The sequence below is a fragment of the Mustelus asterias genome, chromosome 13, assembly GCF_964213995.1.
Source record: "Mustelus asterias chromosome 13, sMusAst1.hap1.1, whole genome shotgun sequence".
Taxonomy (NCBI): domain Eukaryota; kingdom Metazoa; phylum Chordata; class Chondrichthyes; order Carcharhiniformes; family Triakidae; genus Mustelus; species Mustelus asterias.
In genome coordinates this window covers 11,932,627-11,952,043 of record NC_135813.1, presented here as the reverse complement: position 1 = coordinate 11,952,043, position 19,417 = coordinate 11,932,627, and the positions used below count along the sequence as shown (strand labels likewise).

Genomic DNA, 19,417 nt, shown 5'->3' with positions numbered 1-19,417 from the left:
TATTGTGCAGGGTCTCTTGGATCAAATTCTGAACCTACGTTAATCATCATTTAAAAATCAGTAATATTCTGCAGGATAGAATGTAGAATCTTTGAGAGTTTATTTTTAATTGCTGGAAAGTGCATGTGTTTGTGGATTTGAGATGATCTCAGGCCCAGGCTTGAGCTCATACTCTAGCTCAATTTCAGTTTCAAGCCCAGGCTCTGGCTCAACCTCAGGCCGAGTTCCAAGTTCAGGCCCGGCCCTGGTCAGGGCTGTAATCACCTCCATAGTCAAAAAACTTCACTGTCTGTGCATGAGGAATCGACACTGGCAATGGGAATCGACCAAGGTCTCATGGAACTGCAGCCCAGCACTAATGGGCCAAGGCCATCAAAAGGAGACAGTGGGAGAGGAACAGTGAGGTTTGGGAATTAGAATACTTGCATTAACGTTTTTTGTAACGTCTTCTCTGCAGGCTTGAAGCACAAAAGCCAATTAGGTCGAGTGGCCAGGATGACACCATCATCACCAGTGCTGCAGCGGTCCAGTGAGCCACAGCTTAGCCCATCGATCAGCAATAGACTGTGTCAGGACTCTAACAGGGAAGGCCCCCCACAGGCCTCGAGTGGGCCTCACAGTACCAGCACACATTCTACTCCGTTGCATGGCTCTTTACAGTTGGCCCAGAGAAAGGCATCGGAGAACTTGAGAGAGTCAGAACACACCCATTACTGTGAGTTGCGACCCTCATCACCTATTGACTGGGAGAGGCAGCAGCTGGAACTAGCCCTCAAACAAAGCCAAATGATAGCAAAGAGCTATGTGGAGCGGTTGAAAGTTGAGGAAAATCCCAACATCTCCAGTTGGCAATCTGAGACGAACTTCGGGATCCTGGAGACAGAAACGTACCTCAGTCAAATACCAACTTGTGCGAAAGAGGAGGGGCTGAAGCGCCACTCATTCACAGCCCCAGTCATTGAACTGGTGTCTTCCTTCAAGCTGCATGGATACCAGTCAGCACTTATTCCCCTGGAGAACAAGCCTCTCGAGATGACTGTGCTAAAGAAAGTCAAGGAGCTGTTGGCTGAGGAGGATCCCAAAACAACAGCCAAGCACATCACAAAAGTAGATTGCACGGTGAGAAACTCGGAGTGCTGGTTGATTCTCCCCAGTTGTATCTTCAATTTTGTGTTGTGGAATTAACATTCTTTTCTTTTCAGCAACATCTCACCCAGAGTAACACAGCTGGGTGCCACAAGATCTTCATTCACATAATACCTTTCATGTCCTAAGGTTGTTCCAAAGATGTCTCAAGGCCAATGAATAACTTTGGAAGTGTATGGTCACTATTGTTCTGTATATGGCAGCTGATTTAGGCACAGTAAAGTCTCACAAACAACAATTAAATTAATAACTAATTGGATATAGTTATTTTTTGGTTGAGGGATAGATTTTGGACAGGACATCCAGGAATACTTCTTTGAATAGTGCCAGGGGTTCTTCTACATTGATCTGAATAGGTCAACAGAGTTTACAATCCCCTCCAAAAGTCAGTGGGGGCGATTTTACCAGCTCGCCCTGACCATTGATGGACAGGGCAAGCTGGTAAGATCGCACAAGAGCTGAAAAATCAGGTTTACGCCTGATTTCTCACCTCTTGTGCTCTTACCGGCACTGGATATCTGGCGCATTGAGCCTTTTGCCGATTTCCGTTCGAGAGGCTGAATAAATAATTTCAATTTATTTTAAACGGCACTTACGTGGATTTAACGTAATGACACACTTGGCCGGGCTCATTTGCATTTGTAGCATCGCCAGGAGAGGTTCTCTTCAGCGAGGATCACGTATGGCCCCATTCTTGTGATGGTATCGCCAGTAGAACCGGAGACCATTGAGGCCTCCTGGGGAGGTCGAGGGCAGGGTGGGGGTGCTCCTTGGGCAGTGCCAGCCTGGCACTCTGACTGCATTACAATCGGCGGGGGGGGGGGGGGGGGGGAGGGGCCCACTGCGACTCTGCATCACGATCAGTGGGAGGGTAGAGATGCAGGCCTGCTGCGACTCTGCATCACGATCGGTGAGCGGGGAAGGGAGGGAAACTACGGTGATTGATCTGGGCAGCGGGGGGGGGGGGAAGAGGGGATATTTCCGGGTGCTGTAGGGCTCGAGATCATCCGTGGACCCCCCACAGTATCTGCGGGGGAGGGGGGTGCTGGGCTGAGGCCAGCTACAGCTACAGTAGGGGCGGCACGGTAGCACAGTGGTTAGCACTGCTGCTTCACAGCTCCAGGGACCTGGGTTCGATTTCCGGCTTGGGTCACTGTGTGTGTGGAGTTTGCACATTCTCCTCGTGTCTGCGTGGGTTTCCTCCGGGTGCTCCGGTTTCCTCCCACAGTCCAAAGATGTGCGGGTTAGGTTGATTGGCCATTCTAAATTGCCCTTAGTGTCCTGAGAGGTGTAGGTTAGAGGGATTAGTGGGTAAATATGTAGGGATATGGGGCTAGGGCCTGGGTGGGATTGTGGTCGGTGCAGACGCAATGGGCTGAATGGCCTCTTTCTGTACTGTAGGCTATGATTTCTACAGTAGCAGAGGCCTGACAGATCTTTCTCTGATGTGGAGATGCCGGCGTTGGACTGGGGTAAACACAGTAAGAAGTTTAACAACACCAGGTTAAATCCAACAAGTTTATTTGGTAGCAAAAGCCACTAGATCTTTCTCTCTCAGACCTGTCAGCCCTCTACTGGTTGCAATTGTGCATGTGCAGACACAGAGGTCTGCACATGTGCAAAAAGCTCTCTCTGCTGATACAGCAGGCTGGCGATTTAAGCCCCGCCCACTCCATCTAATGGCTAGAAACGGTCTAGCCCATTTTTAAAAATAAGTGCATAAGGTTGAGATTTTGGACTTGCCCAAAAAACGGATCTGAAATGCTCCCATTTTTACGCTAGCTCGGCACTTAGAATTTTTCTCGTAAAATTCCACCCAGTGCCTTCAAAAATGCAACACTACCCAAGTGCACTGCATTGAACTGTAAGCCTAGGTTGCACATCAAAATCCATAATGGGCCTTGAACCCACATCTCTGCTACCAGTGATCAAAGGGCGGCACGGTAGCACAGTGGTTAGCACTGCTGCTTCACAGCTCCAGGGTCCCAGGTTCGATTCCCGGCTCGGGTCACTGTCTGTGTGGAGTTTGCACATTCTCCTCGTGTCTGCGTGGGTTTTCTCCGGGTGCTCCGGTTTCCTCCCACAGTCCAAAGATGTGCGGGTTAGGTTGATTGGCCAGGTTAGAGGGATTAGCGGGTAAATATGTGGGGGTAGGGCCTGGGTGGGATTGTGGTCGGTGCAGACTCGATGGGCCGAATGGCCTCCTTCTGCACTGTAGGGTTTCTATGATTTCTATGATTCTAAAGTGAGATTGTAAGGGCCTGGAACGGTGCAGATTCGATCGACTGTCAGTGCTGTTAGTTAAGCTCACCAGGATTTAGATGCTGACTTGATGTCCCTGATCTAGGGAAGGTACAACTCAGCCAGGTATCCTGGTTGTAATTGTTATCTCAACACTCAAACTGCTGCTGAGTGGATGTCTGATACATATCTGGTAGGATCTGGTTCAACTGTGATGCCACCCATAGTTGAATAGAATGCTGACACGCACTACTCAGGCCTACATATGAAGGATGGCCACTTGGATGGGATGCCAGAGGGTAGCTGAGCCAGTGACAGGTACACTAGTCAAGAGTTAGCAAGCTTGACAAAGGAAATGGAAGATGTTAAATTTGCTTTATTTATCTTAAAGCAAATGTTGTTGACATGTTCCCAGCCGTTCCAAAATCTAATTTCAATATAGTTGTTGGGACAATAGTGATGCTATTCCTTTAAACTAAAGTTAAAATCTTTAGCTGTGTTTGAAGACTAATGTGGATCACAGATATTTATCACGTTTGCTTTGAGAGACAAATGTGTGCCCCTAACCGTTAATCGAGACTCCTGATGTTTCACACTTGCCAGAATAACTGCAGAGATGCTGTTTGATAAACAGATCAATATTCAGTGGGTGAATGCGATGCCTGTTATTTGTGGCCCTGTAATTGCTGAGAGTGCAAGTTGATTAATCTCCTTTATATCCCGTCCACACAGGTTGCTAGGATACTGGCTGTTTCCAAGGAACTGCAGAAGCAGATGGGAGTGAGCTCAGGGCTGGAGTTACTCACTCTTCCCCACGGGCACCAGCTCCGACTCGACTTACTGGAACGGTGAGAGAAGCAGAGAGTCGTGATGCAAACCACGTTCTGTGTTCTTGGCTGTGTCACAGCTCATTTTCTTTAAAACAGAACAACTCATAGCAACAGCTCCTTAAAAGTCTGGCATCAATTCGTAAAATATCCACTGAATTCATTGGGACATTGTCACTATATTTGAACGGACCTGTTTGCTTGCACTCAATCAGATAGTGTATCCACTGCGGCACACATTTACAAACTGAGTTAACATTTCAGTTCTTTACTTTTCTTTCCTGGGGGGAGGAGATGTGATCACTTTCTTCCTCCCGCTTCTGAAGATGCTTTTCCTCTGCATCCAAGAGCTCTTTTTTTTCATCAGTGAGGGTCAACAAGCTTTTCCTCAATAAGGGGGTATCACAGGATGGAGTCACTGGATAGCAATCTGGAGTGGGACAATTGCTGATTACTTTTTTCCCCCTTCCACAGCCAAGAAAGTAAAGACCAATTTTGACAATTCAGTATTTTGGTCACGACCACCATCCGCCTCAGGCTGGGGTCTGAACTCTGAAACCACCTGCTTCGGTGGGGCTCAGTACCACAGCAAGCAGTGCATTTGCCATTGGAAGTACACTTGGGAGTTCCATGTTGTTGCCTTCCCCACAGAGCTTAGACTGCCAGGAGGCAGAGGCTGGAGACCAGCTAACACTCGTCTCCATTGTCAAATCCCTAATTTCACAAAAACCTCAACATCTGGGTCAGGTGGGTAGGTGGGGGGCGGGGGGGTTCAGCTCAACAAAGGAAAAGCACACGCAGGTGTGTCAGGATGAGTACCTTCGCTCTGCTCTCCCACTTACAACACAGCCAAGCTGAGGTCAGTTACATTCCCTCAAGTTGGAAGGGAAACAGGGTGAATCCTCCACCCATTCCTTCCTCCAGCTGCTCGCATATGGACCAGTGAAAGGTTTGAGACTGGCATGATCACAATCTCTCATGGGGGATGCAGTCATGGGAGCAGTGTGTGCTCCTCCTAATGTGAGGAATGATGCTTTACTGTACATCACAACATATCCTGCAAGCGAGTTGTTGCACTTGGATTGGAAGCTACATCCAGGCCACAGTAGTGTGAATATGTACTTGTTATATTCTGCACAGCGAGTGGCCAATTTTGTACAAGCTGTCGTGGCATTTGGAAGCTCAAATCTCTCACTATCACTTGCAATAATTATTTCCATTGTTTTCAATGATAAAATCATTCACTAATTTTACCTCTGAGCATTTTAACTTTAAATTAAACTTTAAACAAGTTTAACATAGACTCTAGATGCTGTGGACTCTGTTAAACTTACTGGGGTTGAAGATAAATCTTTGCTTTGCTAGCAGGTAAAATCTGTTCTATCAGATTTGTTTAAAATAACAGATGATAATGTGAATGACATTCATCTTTTGAACTCGGAGGGGCCGGTTTAACTCACACAAACCCTTTCATTCAGAGTTAAAATCTGGCCTCAGAGTCTGGAACTGAATTGAAGTGACTGAATGAGATTGGCTAATGGGGGAATGAGAGAGAGAAAGATAGATGAGGAAGGAGGAATGTTAGAATAGGTGACATGTATATTATTTTACAAAACATACTTAGCCAAGTCGTTTCTCATATAAAGAATAATTATCAACTGCGAGGAGGGAATTCCAACAGAATTCTGACAATCAATCACAGGAGAAAATGTTCTTGAAGAGCAGCTCGGAGTAATGTTATTTACTGAATGAATTAGTCTGGGGTTCAAAGTAGAGACAGTAAGAGTTTTAACAACACCAGGTTAAAGTCCAACAGGTTTATTTGGTAGCAAATACCATTAGCTTTCGGAGCGCTGCTCCTTCGTCAGATGGAGATGGAATGGTATTTGCTACCAAATAAACCTGTTGGACTTTAACCTGGTGTTGTTAAAACTCTTACTCTGTTTACCCCAGTCCAACGCCGGCATCTCCACGTTCAAAGTAGAGTGCAGCTCTCAGGGCTCTGAGAAAGCTCTGCCATACACTTTGACGGTCAGTTCTGATGAAAGGTCATCAACCTGAAATATTGGGTGGAATAATAGAGGGGGGGCGGGGTGCAGGTGGCTCACCCACTCCCCCCCCCCCCCCCTCACCCTGGAAATAATGGAGCCACCATGCTCCACGTTGACCCACCCCTCAGCTGTCTAGCTCTGTGGTGTGGATTAACAAGGGCCGAGTGGGACTTGCGCCCCTCACAGTGGAGGAAGACCCACCCTCTGGAGCTGCCAGCCAGTTAGGGAGGGAGCAGGGAGGACAAAATGGGCGGGGAGGTATCCTGTGATTGGCATAGGACAGCCTACAGAGTGCGACCACCCCCTCCTCATTCCTTCTTGACCTTTAAACAAAGTATGGCTGCCCTCTTCAGCCGGTCAAACATTTTACATCATGGTCAGCATGTTATCAGGGTCAATTGACCCTTGACTACTCATTTAAATGGGGTGGGCAGTGTCTCCCCTCCCCCCTCCCCCCCCCCCCCCCGATGTATTATGGGGGTGAGCAGGAAGGTGGTGGGATGGACACTGCTCGCCTGTTCTACGTGTCTCCCCCCCATACCTCACAACACGTGTGCCGGGAACATGCAAATTTCAGCCGGTTAACTTGGTTTCTCTCTGCCAAATGACTCGCTGCTTGTTCCCAGCATTTTGTTTTAACTTTTTTTTGGCTCTTTTTGTAGGTTCAATACCATGTCGATCATGATGGCAGTGGACATTCTGGGCTGCACTGGCAGTACAGAGGAGAGGGCAGCTCTCCTACACAAAACTATACAGCTGGCTGCTGAACTGAAGAGCAACATGGGGAATATGTTTGGCTTTGCTGCTGTGATGAAGGCGTTGGAAATGCCTCAGGTGGGTGCTGGAAAGAGAGAGATGATTTCCTTTAAAGGTTTCTTATCTTTCATTTATTCACCGATCGGTGTGTATAAAACTCCCTGAGCCAAAGACTGGCTGGGAAGTCTCCTCCTAACCCTCTCCAAATCTGCTCTCAGCACCTGGGTGAGCTAAGGTGGTTTGTTTAAAGTTTATTTATTAGTGTCACAAATAAGGCTTACATTAACACTGCAATGAAGTTACTGTGAAAATCTCCTAGTCGCCACACTCTGGCACCTGTTCGGCTACACTGAGGGAGAATTTAACATGGCCAATACACCTAACCAGCACGTCTTTCAGACTGTGGGAGGAAACTGGAACACTTGGAGGAAACCCACACAGACACAGGGTGAATGTGCAGACTCCGCACAGACAGTGTCCCAAGCGGGGAATCGAACCCGGGTCCTTGGCGCTGTGAGACAGCAGTGCTAACCACTGTGCCAATGTGCCGTGTTGAACACCAAGTACGATTTCCTTCACCTATGCCTGCACTGGAGGTTTAACAAAAATCACCAGAAGAGGGTGGTGTGTGGAAGTGGAGTTCCGCTCTGCTTCAATCCACTTGCCTCTATGTTTCAATATTACCAATTACCACTGGCAAAGCTTTGATTTCTTTTGTCCTATAAATGGGTTTAGGTCACGTTCAAAAGCTCCATGCCATGGAAAGGTAGTGTTTATGTTGGTCAAACATGGCATTTACACACTAGAAACACCCATGTTGGCAAAACGTCAACCACAGCCTTTAAGTATTTTACAGCTGGTGCATAATGCAGCTACAGGCTTTTAGATGTCCCATTAATATCTTCATTCAGCAGTGCCGATCCTGTATTGATCTGAACTCAATTAACAGGAAATATGAGACACATCCAGTAAATGTGCATTGTTGCATCCCCATGTTATTTACAGATGGCATTGCTCCAAAATTGTAGCAGTTCTTTCTGTTTATGTTAAGTGTCGCTGTTGGCTTCTTTCTTACTAGTCAGGGTACACACAGGGTTAAAAAAGATAATGCAGTTTTTTGTTTTGTTACACATCAGACCCAGAGTTAAACAACTAGCTGATTTTAGAGACCAGGTGACTTACATGTGCGAATTGTGCTGTGTACTTATTTGCCTGATCCTTTGTAGTCAAAGTGTGATCACTGTTAGATGTCAGTTGGATTGTTTCGGGAATCATTTGTTCCATTTAGCTCAGATACAAGTATCCCATGGCCCTTTTTATGGGACTAATCTATCTCCAATGGCATTGCTCACAATAATTCTAATTCACTATTTTATAATAGCAGTGTTTTGAGAAATATCAGGACGACTGAGTTACAGCAGCTCAATAAATCCAATTCCATTTCCGATAAACAGCATTTAGGGAGTACCCGGTTCTCTGAGGATTAATTTTCATGACTTTGTCCATTATTCTTGGAAAACCCTTAGATTCAGAGGGTCATAGATTCTTACAGCATAAAACAAAACTGCCTGCAGCAGTTCTTGAAAAGACTGTCCAATTTTAGTTCTGTATCGCAGATCTTTTCTCCGTAATCCTGCAAATGAATCCTCTTTTGAGTCCATGTCCAATTGCATTTTGTAAGTGACTTTGGAATCTGATTCGACCACATTTTTAAGTTCCTGATCTGAATAACCCTCTCTTTATAGGGTCATAGAGGTTTACAGCATGGAAACAGGCCCTTTGGCCCAACTTGTCCATGCCGTCCTTTTTTAAAACCCCTAAACTAATCCCATTTAGCCCATTTCCCTCTGTACCCATCGTACCCATGTAACTATCTAAATGCTTTTTAAAAGACAAAATTGTGCCCACCTCTACTACTACCTCTGGCAGCTTGTTCCAGACACTCACCACCCTCTGTGAAAAATTTGCCCCTCTGGACACTTTTGTATCTCTCCCCTTAAACCTATGCCCTCTAGTTTTGAAGAGGTTTCTTCACATTTCCCCTCCACTTCTTTTGCTAATTATTTAACATCAATGAAATTGTAATTTGGTAGTACAGTACTTGAGTATTGATGAAAAAGAGATGTGCTGTCAAAGCTTTTCATCTTGCATTCATCATATCTGTAGCTTCTAGAATGTGTAGGTAAATTAAATTGGATTTAAGATTTATCGGTTGGGCTTGCAGTGTGGCTCACCTGCGCATGCGGGTGAGCTGTCCATTGCAGACAGAAGGAGCATGTACATATATTACATCTTTTGCAATTGAACAAAAGCTTGGGGGCAGCCATTCCCTGATTCATTTCCCATGGCAATGCCTTGACCAGAGTTGGCCTGCTTGGTTTGAATTTAAACAAAAACTTGGCAGTTAACGGTTCGCTGGAACATTCTCCATGGCAACGTCACTATCAATCAGAGTCTACTTGCCAACCAATCAGCACTCTCTTCTCATGCAGTATAAATTATTTTGTTTACAATTGGTATTGTTGTGTCTGTCCTGATGAGTACAAGACAAAATGTTTTGACCGCACATCTCTTTTTTTAAGCAACCATCAATGAAGCTGTTATCAGCCCACTTGCCAGAGGAAACAGTTTCTCCCTTCTCTTTCTGTTCATAATTTTTAAAACCTCTGTCAGGTCTCCACCTGTTCTCCTTTGAGCAGAGATTAATCCCAACTTCTTCATTCTCTCTCTAACCAAATGCCCTCATAAACATCATCCTGCTAAACCTCCTCCTTACCCACTCTGGGGGCTTTTCATCCTCCCTAAACTTTGGTGTCCAGAATCGTGCATACTATTCCAGCTGAGGTCTAACCAGTGACTTGTAATGGTTTACCATGACTTCCTTGCTTTTGTATTCATGGCCCCTATTTACAAAACCAAGTCTCCATATGCTTTCTTAGCATCTTATCACCTTGTTCCGCCACCTGTAAGGATTTGTGAATATGCAAGTTGTTTCCACTGCTCTTGCACTCCTTCCAAAATAGTTCCATTCAGATTAGAATACATATCCCAAAGTGCATCACATCAGACTTAACCCCATTAAATTGCATCAGTCAAGTGTCTATCCACTTCACCAGTCTCTCTTTGTCCTCCTGGAGTCTGTTCCTATCCTGTTCATTACAAGTTGTATATCGTCTGCAAACTTCTTAACTGTACTCACAATGCCCAAGTGCAAATCATTTATTTACAACAAAGAATGCAATAGTCCGAATATCGATCCCTGGGTGGCTGCATTGCACACTTGCCTCCAGTTAAACAAACGTCAGTACACCACCACTCTCTGCCTCCTATCCCTTAGCTAATTTTGGACCCAAGCTGACACCTTCCCTTTAATACTATGTGCTTCTATTTTCTGAATAAATCTGTTATGCGGTGCTTTGTCAAATGCCTTTTGGAAGTAAATGCAACACCGACTGCACCACCATCATCAATCATTTCTGTTACTTAATCAAAAAACCCAATCAGAGGGGGAAAAAAAAGCAGTCGGGTTTAATTACCCTCTTCCCTGACACAAGGACTCATTGTAAAGATGAATATTGCAGTTTGACTGCAGGTTGCCCACGCGTGGTGTCATTCATTTTTATCTAATCCGTTACCTTCCAGTTGCAGCTCCTATTTACTTTGGGCTTTTCCCGTTTTGTAGATTTCAAGGCTCGAGCAGACGTGGATGGCTCTTCGCCAGCGTCACACGGAGGGAGCGATTCTCTACGAGAAGAAACTGAAGCCCTTCATGAAAAACATGAATGAAGGAAGAGGTAACTGACCTTTTATCCAGCCAGTACAGATTTTTCCTTTTAGTTTTTCCTCCCGTTCTTTGGCCAGGATTTTCAGGGCCCTATGGAGTGGCAGGAAGGCTGGCAAAATGGCACAGAAAGGCATGGGGAGGGGGGCATACACACACATAGCCAGATGCCTTCCTGCCTCCATGCCATTTTGTACAGCAGCAGGAAAGCTGGCAGATTGGCACGCTTGCCAGGAGGCCAACTGAACCACTTAAGTGATCAGTTAAGGGCCTGTACCCATCTCCAGGAGAGGGGCCCTCCTTTATGGACAGTCCTTGGCTCATATTCCTCTGGTGCCAAATGACCTCTCTTGAGGCAACAGAACCGCCAGCACCACACAAACTCCCCCCTAGGGTTGCCAACTTCCTGGAGGCTTCCTTACATAACTTCCTGTCTCCAACTGCCTCAAACAGCTTTGTTCCTCGCGCACCATGTCTTTACATCCCTGTGAATTCTCTCCGGGGTATTGCTTTCAGTAATGTTCTGGAGATCAATCTTCAATCCTGGGGACTCTTGTGCATTCCTGGAGAGTTGGCACTTCTAGATCTGCAACCCACCACCAAACAATCAACAGGGTCTGGCTGCCTGGTCCCAGTGACCCCCAACCCCATCTGTCATTGAGGCTGGTGGGCCATTGAGACACCCTCTCCCTGCAGCCTCAGTAATGGCCACCGTTGCCAGTGGCACTGGTGAGCTGCCAGCCCTCTGATTGGGCTGGCAGCTCCTGAGCAAAAGGTCGCTGTCCTTAATTGCTTTTGGCCCGAGTGGCAGGATTTCTGCCCTGTTCATAAAATTCAGCCCATCATAACTGATAGAATGTATCTTAACAATAACAAGAGAGTATCATAGAAGGAAACCTTCACAAATGAGCCACGTAGACAGTCAGCTGGAGAAGGGGCTCAGAGGTAGAGGGATAGAGTGAGTATAGGGGTGAGAGGATCAAATGCATCATAGTTCATCTTCATAGTGAGGATATTTTGAGAGACACAAGGCCAGGATGAATAAAGAAAATGAATATTTTGGGGCTTTGCTTCAATTCTCTGTCAGTATTGAGGCAGGATATTCCCTCAGAAGTAGGTTAGAGATTCTGATGGCTGAGCAGCTGGTTTTTGGAAGCAACAGAATATTCTCATTCTGTGCTTCACATTCTTATTCCTTCAGCTATTTCAGTGTTTTCACTGAAAAAAAAACTCTCTACCTTTCAGAGGTATCCCCGCTGACCAACACGGCCTTTCCTCATGTGGTTCCTCTCATCACTCTGCTTGAACGTAACGTGGTGAATACTGACAACCTGGAGGCATGGGAGATCAGTGAAAGTGGTGTCGAGGTAGTTATGTCACATCTGGAGGCCGCAAGGACGATTGCACATCATGGGGGCCTGTACAGAACAAATGCTGAACTGAAACTACAAGGTAAGAACTCTTCTCTTTCTACTTTTTACCTGATTAAACAGCAATCTTACCTGCCGTTAATGCCATGCTCCCGCTGCAGTAAAGGTGGAGAATTTGGCGACCAGTCAAATCTTCGTTCACTGTAGCAGGATGGGAAAATCCCACCGGCATGAAGTGATAAGATTCCAGAGATCTTTCATTAATTTCTCCACTTCTCCACCTTTTCAAATGGTGAGGAATCATGTTCTCATCTTCTCCATCTCCCTCCATTCCCCACTGTGCCAAATTCATTTTTTGAGTAAAGTTTGAAAATAACAGGCTTGATCACTGAGATATTCCAGTCTAGACAATCCAGCAGGAGTCACTGACAGGAACCCAAACTGAATTTGGTTTCCCCACCTTAATCCAGAAATCCTGAAGCCATCCACTGTGAGTCTGACTGAAGTGAGCTAATATGGCACAGAGCAGGGATTGAAACAGAGACCTCTCTTATCTGTATTTACCACACTCAGCACCAGTTTAAATACTTCATTCTAATGCAGTGTACAGTGGACTTTCTATTGATAAGATATTGTTCCAAAGAGAAAATTAAAGGACAGGCAACTGCACCATGGTATAGGAGATTGTGCAGTTTCTCCTGAGCATATCCCGAAGTGGTGTACTTGTGCACTAGCAGGAACAGCAAGAGGGTATACACTGAGAAGATATAGTTACCTTGTCATAGATAAGGAAAGAAACCTTCATCGACGGGTTACCTACCCATCCCTCTTACCAGCTGCTCACAAAGCAGAATTGTGAGGCCCCTGCAGTAAGTTGCTTGTCTAGGCACTGGTTTAGGGAATAGTGCAAGGTGTAGGGAGGCTTGAAACCAAGAGAACTTGAGTGTTATTACAATTCTGTAAGCACATTGTCAGTACATTGTACTTTCTCCTCTGAGACACTGTTTGGATTCAGTCCAGACAGATGGGTTGAATGCTGATGGTGAAGCTCATTGTTCTTGGTGGACAAGTCCACAACACAGTGTGTGTGTAATTCAGCACAAATTGCTGCAAAGATCAATTTCATTCAGAAAGGTTATATGGGTGACTGATGCAGGAAATGGAAGTATTGCATGGGGGGTGGTGCAGTAAAATATGTTAAGTTGAGGTTGGTGCAGAATGTAGAGGGAATTTTACACTGCATCTTATGGAATCAAGTAATGATGCAGCACAGAAACACCATCCTGGCATTGTACCTGTGGAGGTTATGCAATTATTCTATCATGCCTTTTCCTTATAGCCCTGCAAAATCTTCACCTTCATTATATAATTCAATTTTGAAAGTTACTATCGAATCTGCTGCCACCACTCTTCCAAGCAGCACATTCTAGTTCTCAACTTGCTGTGTGAAGAACAGTTCCTCATTTACAATCTAGGAATAGCTCATTCGAGTGCTCAGTGCCTACAATAGGAGCAAAAGACAGCAATATCTCATAGTAACCTGGGGGTCAAGATGTTTGTGGCATTCCTCACTTTGCTGAACAGAATATATTTTCTTCACAGAAAGCTCTAAGGTGTGACACTTTGTTTCCCTCCTCAGGATTTCAGGAAAATGAACAAGTTCTTGAAATCTTCAAGACAGAGTTTCAGATGCGATTGCTGTGGGGGAGCCGAGGAGCTGAAGGCAACCAAGTCGAGCGATATGAAAAATTTGACAAGGTCTTAAGCGCACTTTCAAACAAGCTGGAGCCTCCAGTCCGTCACAGTGAATTGTAGCTCGAAGGAAAGAAAAATCCACAAAGATTCTTAAAAATTGTAGTACAAGATTGGTTAAAGGGAACAATCACTGAACAGGAACTTCCTAGTTTTGTATTATTTTTGCTTCTATTGTTTAAAAAAAAAGTTTGATTGACAGAGCACTATCTTAATAATGCTACGTGTGATTCACAAGTGACTGTGCACAGAATCACAAAGAAACAGGAAGACATGGGAGTGGATTCCAAATTACAGTTAACTTTTTTTTGGCCTATTGTAAATATCTCGGACTCATTCTTCTCATTTTTGAGTTTAAGGAGTTTTGAAAAATGCCAAGTGCCAGCAGATAAAGTCACCATCCACTTTGTACAGATGAGGGAAAATCCATGGTTCGATCCTTGATCTGTGTCAAGTGAGCTTACCTCAGCCAGGTGAGCGACGAGGGACTCCAAAAAATATCAGCTGCAATTGTTATCCAGTGACCCTTCCTGGAAAGTGCATCCGCAGAGAAGATTGGGTTCAACTATGGTCAGTTGAGAGAAATAAACTTGAAGAGCCGTGGGGATTGAGTCAGGAATGGGACTGATTGACTCATCGTTTGTTCTCCAGAATAAACCAATGAGCTCCGTCTGTCTCATGACGCCTTTAAGAAGCCAATCGTCTGTCAGCATAAACTTTCTATACTTAATATGAATGACAGTAATGTAGTTGAGGCCTGCCGGCACCTTTGGAACCGCACCCCAGCAAATCCTTCAGGAAGAGGGAAGAAAACTGAGGATGAAATAAAGCTCCTGTCAACAGCAATATTTTGAAAATGATTCCTAAGTAAAGACTTTCAGAAAATGACCACAACCAGGGTGATTAGCACTTTCTGCAAAAAGAACCAAAAACATTGTCCAATGTACAACAACAATCTGTATTTAACTATCCCCCTAAATGTAGAAAATCCTGCATTTAAAGTCAAAGCAAACTCCCCAGAAAAATCAGTGCTGAGTTATCAAGACTTGACGAGATATCTCAGAAAATCAAATAAATCATAAAAAGATCAGCACTCCAATGAGTGAGACAATGTGGGGAATTAGCGAGTTTCTGTTTGGATTGTTGCCCTTGAAATGACAATGTCTGATTGTCAATGTAAAGTTATTGTATAGTAAAGTTTTATTTCCCCGCTCTAAGATAACATTGGTGTAAAGTAGCATGTCCAGAGAGCCACCTTGTGTAAATACATCCTCACTACTATATTGGTGGGAGGGATGATTCACCATTGATCAACGTGCCTTGTGGCTGGTTGACTAAATAGTACATTAATAACATGATGAGCAGATGCCAGTGCAGCTAAGGTGGACAGTGTGTGAGAGGGTTCTTCTTTGGAGGGAATGCTAGTAGGGAATAGCATTATTGACTACACAGTGAGGGCAACCCAGAAGGACACAGGACATTTATCAAAGATAAGTGGCTTATTGAGCAGTGCCGGAGTATCCATTTAGGAACCTGCCAAATATTCTGTTCCCAATCACCATCTATTGACGAGGTGAGACTGGGAGTAGGATGCTCCCCAGAAGCCTGCTGATCCTCTCTATCTGGGCTCACTGGAATGAAGTATCAGAAAGTAAGCAGAGCATGTGGAACTGTATCCTAGCACAGGAGAGAAAACTGGGGAAGGGGGAAAACTGAGTAACTGTACTTTGATTAGTTTTCTCCCAGGAAACTAACCTTCCTCTCAGTCTCTGTGACACTCCTGTACATCAAACTTTCTCTCGCTGAAGAACAGTGAAATTGCTCGCAGTAAATGTTTAGTTTAGACTCATATTTCTGTATTAAAAAATGATGCAGAACTTGGTTTCAAAATATTGTATTATAGGTCCATTTGAATACATTAATCCTGTACATAAGTACATGAGGAAACATGCAGTATATCCTAAAGCCAAAGCCGCTGAGTTGTGTGTAGACCTTGAGTGCTGATCTCCATTACAATAACATTCATCGTTTTCTCAGGGCTGGGCTTTTGGAGTGTACAGTCCGATTCAGTTTCTGAAACAGCTGCTGTTGAAACTGAAACACTTCCCAATTCACATACACCAAAATAAAAACAGAATGTTCTTCACCTGGGCACTTACCAAGTGGAGTGGTATAATATCATGCGGCTGAAAACACAACGATACAAAATTTAACTAAATTATAGTGCTAAATAACAGACCTTAAGCAACAATTCTGCAGTTCCCAGGACAGGAGTGTACCTCATGTGCAGTCAGAGTCCTAACAATGTGGTAGTATTTTAGCTCTTTCCACATTGTACCACAAACTCCTTCAGTGTTCTTGTCTTCTGCTTTACAATTATGGCACAGTGTAAATACAGAGAGATGTATATATGAATTCTATGTCCTCGCATTAAAAAATCAAAGCCCTGTTTGTTGTAGAGTATAATCCTGGATGTTCATGAACGTATTAATAGGTTTGTGTAAGCCAAAACAAGTAATTGTGTGTGATTTCTGGAACTCAATGGTGCAAATGAAATAATTTTTTTAATGTACATGTGAATTAAAAGTTGAAAAAAGAAACATTACAAGTACTGAAATATGAGAAAAAATTATGGCTTACAGTTTTGATGTGTAAACAATATATTCTTTAAAAGGTGACTAAAGCTCTTGCAATATCCCAGTGGGTTAACTGCACAACCTAGTGTGGTCCGAACCATATTGAATATGGCCTGTGCTGTGTTAGCTGATCTCGAAGCACTGAGTACTCTGGGAACAATGTCCATTTAACACAACAAATTTAGTACGGTCAATTGAGGCAGAGTGCAAAGGGAGTGGAGAGTTCCTGTGGAATCTATACCCCAGCATGAGGTTCTGTCTTCAGGAGAGGAGAGATAAAAAAAAACACAGTGGCACAATGGCTAGCACTGCAGTCTCTCAGTGCCAGGGACCCAGATTCAATTCCGGCCTCGGGTCACTATCTGTGTAGAGTTTGCACATTCTCCCCATGTCAGCGTGGGTTTCCTCTGGGTGCCCTGGTTTCCTCCCACAGTACAAAGATGTGTGGGTGAGATGGATTGACCATGCTAAATTACCTCTTAGTGTCAGGGGGATTAGCAAGGTAAATATATGGGGTTACAGGGATAGGGTCTGGGTGGGACTGTTGTTGGCACAGGCTCAATGGGCCAAATGGGCTCCTTCTGCACTGTTTGGATTGTATGATAAAAAAGAATAGGGAGTGACAGTGGAAATCTTTGAATAACAATTACAATTATGTGGCAATTCAACAGAGTATACTTCTCCTTTAAATACATCTGTTGTCACTTTTGATCAATGTTATTGTCTTCACATAAACTAACCCATGGAAGCTATATGGAACTGCCTTTAATACATCTCTCACTCTTGGAGTTATCTGGCAGAACATCAAACACATTGCAGACTGAGCACACTGGTTATGGAATTCAAAGGCTATGTGCATACAGGGTACACTAATCTTCAACCTGTTGACAATGTTTGAGGAACGGGGGAGCTTCACTTGACTGGATGTCTGCAGGCGCTTGTGCTAATCAAAGTGACGGATGTTAACGTTGAGGAATAGAGCTTCCATCCTAGGAATCAAGCGTCAGCATCGGGCACTCGCCGGTCACGTAGACAACAGGTCAGCTTCAGAGTGAAACTTCCCTTATTCTGCTCCAACAATGCTTTAACCCTCAATCTCCGGTCATTCACTCACTCACCCCCCCACCCCACCCATATGTAATATTTCCATTTCCCACACTACCACATCTCTTGAGATGAGCAATTTTGGTAGCAGTTGGAGCAGACTTGTGCAGAATGGTGGAAACAGAGGAATTTCATACTGCAATTTAAGTCTTTGATTAAAAAAGTTAAAATAAAATTAATCTGTGATAGAACCTTAAGATCAGGCCAGGTCAGGCACATGATGCAAGTCATATATTTTATATTCATAGCCTTCCAGCCCTTTCAGAATAGATTGTTAACTAGACAGTGTAAGAATTACGTTGCATTATCCAAAAAAGACAACAGCCTAGTTTCAAGAGCTGACTGACAGTATTCTGATGAATGGGAGAGTTGGAATGTGCGACATCTGGTTTCAATGTGCTTCTAAACGAAAAACACAATACTTAAAAATACTTCAATACCAGCATCATTGCTGACTGAGTTAAATCAAATAAACAGTCAGCTCCCTCGAGAGCTGGTGAGAATGAGCTGAAGCAGGATCCACTGCCACATATTCAGATGTTGGACAAATGTTGAAACCTATAAATACAAACACTGATTACGATTCTTCTTCCTCATGAAGTTGGTGACTAATGTTTTGGCTGCACGGGCAATGGCCACCCTTAGGTACCTCACCGGACAACCTTGTTTGAAGTGTGAACGCAGACAGAGAGGGTAGGTGGTTAAGTGGGGCCGGAGGGGCATCATGATGGAGCACAAACTTGATGCTGCCCTCAGCCAACGCATGCATCTTTTTCGATAGAGGTAATCAGATAATGCAAATGAGTGGAATTCTTAGTTGATTTTCCCTGCCCTTCGCCACATCACCCCACCCCAGCTTAGAGGCATAGTCATATTTTGGAGTTTTTGCTCCAACTCAGAATCACCCGTCAGTCGTCTTTACTTACTCAATATCTAAGTAAATGATAGAATGAGCCATGGTGAGGTATTTCTCTATATGTTGGGTTACTGAAATACATCAAGTGCCACTAAGTGATTATCCTCTCTGCCTATACTCTTAACTTACCAAACTGAGAGTAAACCCTGAACTGCAAGTGGTTCCAGTCACATGAGGACAGTGAGTGAACAGTAAAGTTTATGAAACAGTGAAGCATTTATATCTCTACTCAGCTGGATATATGAAGTGGTAATCACGCCACTCCTATTCTCTTTAAATATTGACTTTAAAACATGATTTCACTTTCCGTGTTAGGGAACATGTCACAACTTCAAAACTTCATTCCATAAGTCAGCACAAAGTTGGTAACACAGAGCTCTTTCCTGGCTGGGATGGAAATCTGACAGTGACTTTCCCACCAAAATCTCCCATAAAATACCATCTCAACAGCACAAAGTTACACAGATCCAGAAGACATTAAACAAACACATCTTTCATAATTACATCAGAAAAAGAACCATCCACAGACGCTGCAGTGCTATAATGGACCCGAATTGCCTTTCACCCCTGTCTTACCTGTTGCCAGTACAGCACTTAGAATGGTTTGTGTGCCATTCCCCATATGCTGAGTTCCCAGCATTGGTCACGTTACTGAGGAAGCAGAGTGCTGAATTATGGACAGTTGTTTTCACGAGATATGAGGAAAATCAGAGAGTGAAAGTGATTTCCTTAAACTGACTGATTTTGCTTGCTACAACTGCAAAGTGGCATTGGAAGAAGCCCAAGAGTTAGGTTGGCCTGACCATCCACTGCAAAATGATGGAACACAACATTGAA

At 44.3% G+C, this 19,417-nt stretch overlaps 1 protein-coding gene across 3 annotated transcripts in view; it reads left to right on the top strand.

Moving 5' to 3' along the window:
* The window catches only part of LOC144502433 (SH2 domain-containing protein 3C-like), a 172,335-nt gene extending 155,811 nt beyond the window's left edge, over window positions 1-16,524 (top strand). For all 3 annotated transcript variants that reach the window (XM_078226334.1, XM_078226335.1, XM_078226336.1), the window contains 6 exons: window positions 458-1,119; window positions 4,120-4,235; window positions 6,928-7,099; window positions 10,704-10,815; window positions 12,048-12,254; window positions 13,812-16,524. In XM_078226334.1, coding sequence (XP_078082460.1) covers window positions 458-1,119; window positions 4,120-4,235; window positions 6,928-7,099; window positions 10,704-10,815; window positions 12,048-12,254; window positions 13,812-13,987 — 1,445 coding nt within the window. In that variant the 3' untranslated portion in view covers window positions 13,988-16,524. The remainder of the gene's footprint in view (window positions 1-457; window positions 1,120-4,119; window positions 4,236-6,927; window positions 7,100-10,703; window positions 10,816-12,047; window positions 12,255-13,811) is intronic.
* The last annotated feature ends 2,893 nt before the right edge of the window (window positions 16,525-19,417 follow it).